The 1627-nt window shown below is 55.1% G+C and overlaps 1 protein-coding gene across 1 annotated transcript; it reads left to right on the forward strand.

Moving 5' to 3' along the window:
• Positions 1–880: 880 nt before the first annotated feature.
• On the forward strand, positions 881–1614 carry LOC118975257 (patr class I histocompatibility antigen, A-126 alpha chain-like; the record flags this gene model as incomplete). The annotated part of the gene is made up of 2 exons (XM_037029075.1): positions 881–991; positions 1236–1614. Coding segments are annotated over exons 1-2 (443 nt in total), but the record flags the coding sequence as incomplete, so codon positions are not given.
• Between the last annotated feature and the right edge of the window lie 13 nt (positions 1615–1627).

Consider the following 1627-nt stretch of genomic DNA (forward strand, 5'->3'; position numbering starts at 1 on the left):
CGATGCATCACTTTCCAATAATCCTGAATCAGGACAAGAGCTACCGAAGTAACGTAACAGAGTAGGAAACACTCAATGGTGGAGTTTCAGGTTCCTCTTTGCAAAGGGATTTTCAGGAACTACCCCTTGTGAAGCTTTAGTGAACAGTCAAAGCTGAGTACCCACACTTATGTGAAAAGGTTGTTAAAATGCTCCTCCTACCTATCTGTGAGGATGTAAACTTTTTTCCATATAGGGCAACCATAATAACAGATTAAATGCAGAAGCAAATATGAAAATCTAGCTGACTTCTAATGATACAGACAAGCACTGAGGCTGGTAAAAACGTAAAATGTAAGCAGATTCACTCTTCTCACCTCTTGTGCATCTCAGAAATAGTTATTTTTCATAAAATATTATTTCTCTTAACATATCCTTGGTCATTAATATTATTCCAAGTGAATTAATTTTTTGAAACTATTTTATGCCTTGCATGGTAAATATTGATAGCTATAACCCATACAAACAAAATTACTTTGGGGATCCGCCGTATTTTGTAAGGCTGCACAGATGTTCTGACACCAAAATGTTTGAGAGTCGCTGATTAAACAGCCAGTGGGTCCGGACTCGGGGAGACAGCGGGCCAGAGCTCTCCTTGCTGGAGGAGGGGTCAGCGCAGAGTCCTGGTCCCCAAGCCAGGTTCCCAGCGTGTCAGCCGGAGGACCGAGTCTGGGGCCAGGACTCCCAGTGTTGGGGTGCGCCCTTCTCCCTCTGGTTTCCCTTCTCCTTCTCCCGGGCTCTTCTGCCTGGATACTCCTGACGCTCTGCTGCGATTTGGGTTTGTGTGTCCCAAATCGACACGGGCCAATCGGTGTCACCGTGGATTCCAGTATAAAGTCCTCCCGAAGCACCCGAGTTCATTCTCCCCAGACGCACAGGGTCTGGGTCATGGGGCCCCGGCCCCTGCTCCTGCTGCTCTCGGGGGCCCTGGCGCTGACCGAGACCTGGGCGGGTGAGTGTAGGGTCCGGAGGGGGCGGCCTCTGCGGGACAGGAGCGAGGGGACCCGGCGGGGGCGCAGAACCAGGGGATGTGGATGCGCAACCCCAGATCCCCGGACCCTGGACCCCCACCTCTATCCTCCCCTCCTCCTGCCCCCACCCCTCTCCTCAACCACCGAATTCTTAGTTGTGTCCCGGGCCGTCTGCCGCTACCGCCCCCACCTCAGACTCAAGACGTGCGTCCTCCGTGTCCCCAGGCCCACACACGTTGAGACTTTTCGGTGCCGTCATGTCCGGACCCGGGAAGTCCGGGCACATTGGGGTCGGCTATGTGGACGACAATGAGATCGTGAGATGCAACAGCGACGCTCCGCACCGGAGGGCGCAGCCGGGGTTGCCGTGGAAGGAGCAGCCGTGGGTGGAGCAGGAGTATCCGGAGTTTTGGGAGGAGCACGCGCTGGCCTGCAAGCAGTGCGCACAGTTTTGCCGAGCAAAACTGAATAACCTGCGCGCCTACTACAACCAGAGCGAGGACGGTGAGCCGTGCACGCCCGGATCCGGGCACAACCCCCATGCACGCGGACGGGCAGGAGTCTTCCCGAATGAGTCTGTGGGTCTGAACGTCCCCCCAGGGCTGCGGGACCCGCCC

The sequence above is a fragment of the Sturnira hondurensis genome, unplaced genomic scaffold (assembly GCF_014824575.4).
Source record: "Sturnira hondurensis isolate 20B ecotype Veracruz unplaced genomic scaffold, ASM1482457v3 Scaffold0020236, whole genome shotgun sequence".
NCBI lineage: Eukaryota > Metazoa > Chordata > Mammalia > Chiroptera > Phyllostomidae > Sturnira > Sturnira hondurensis.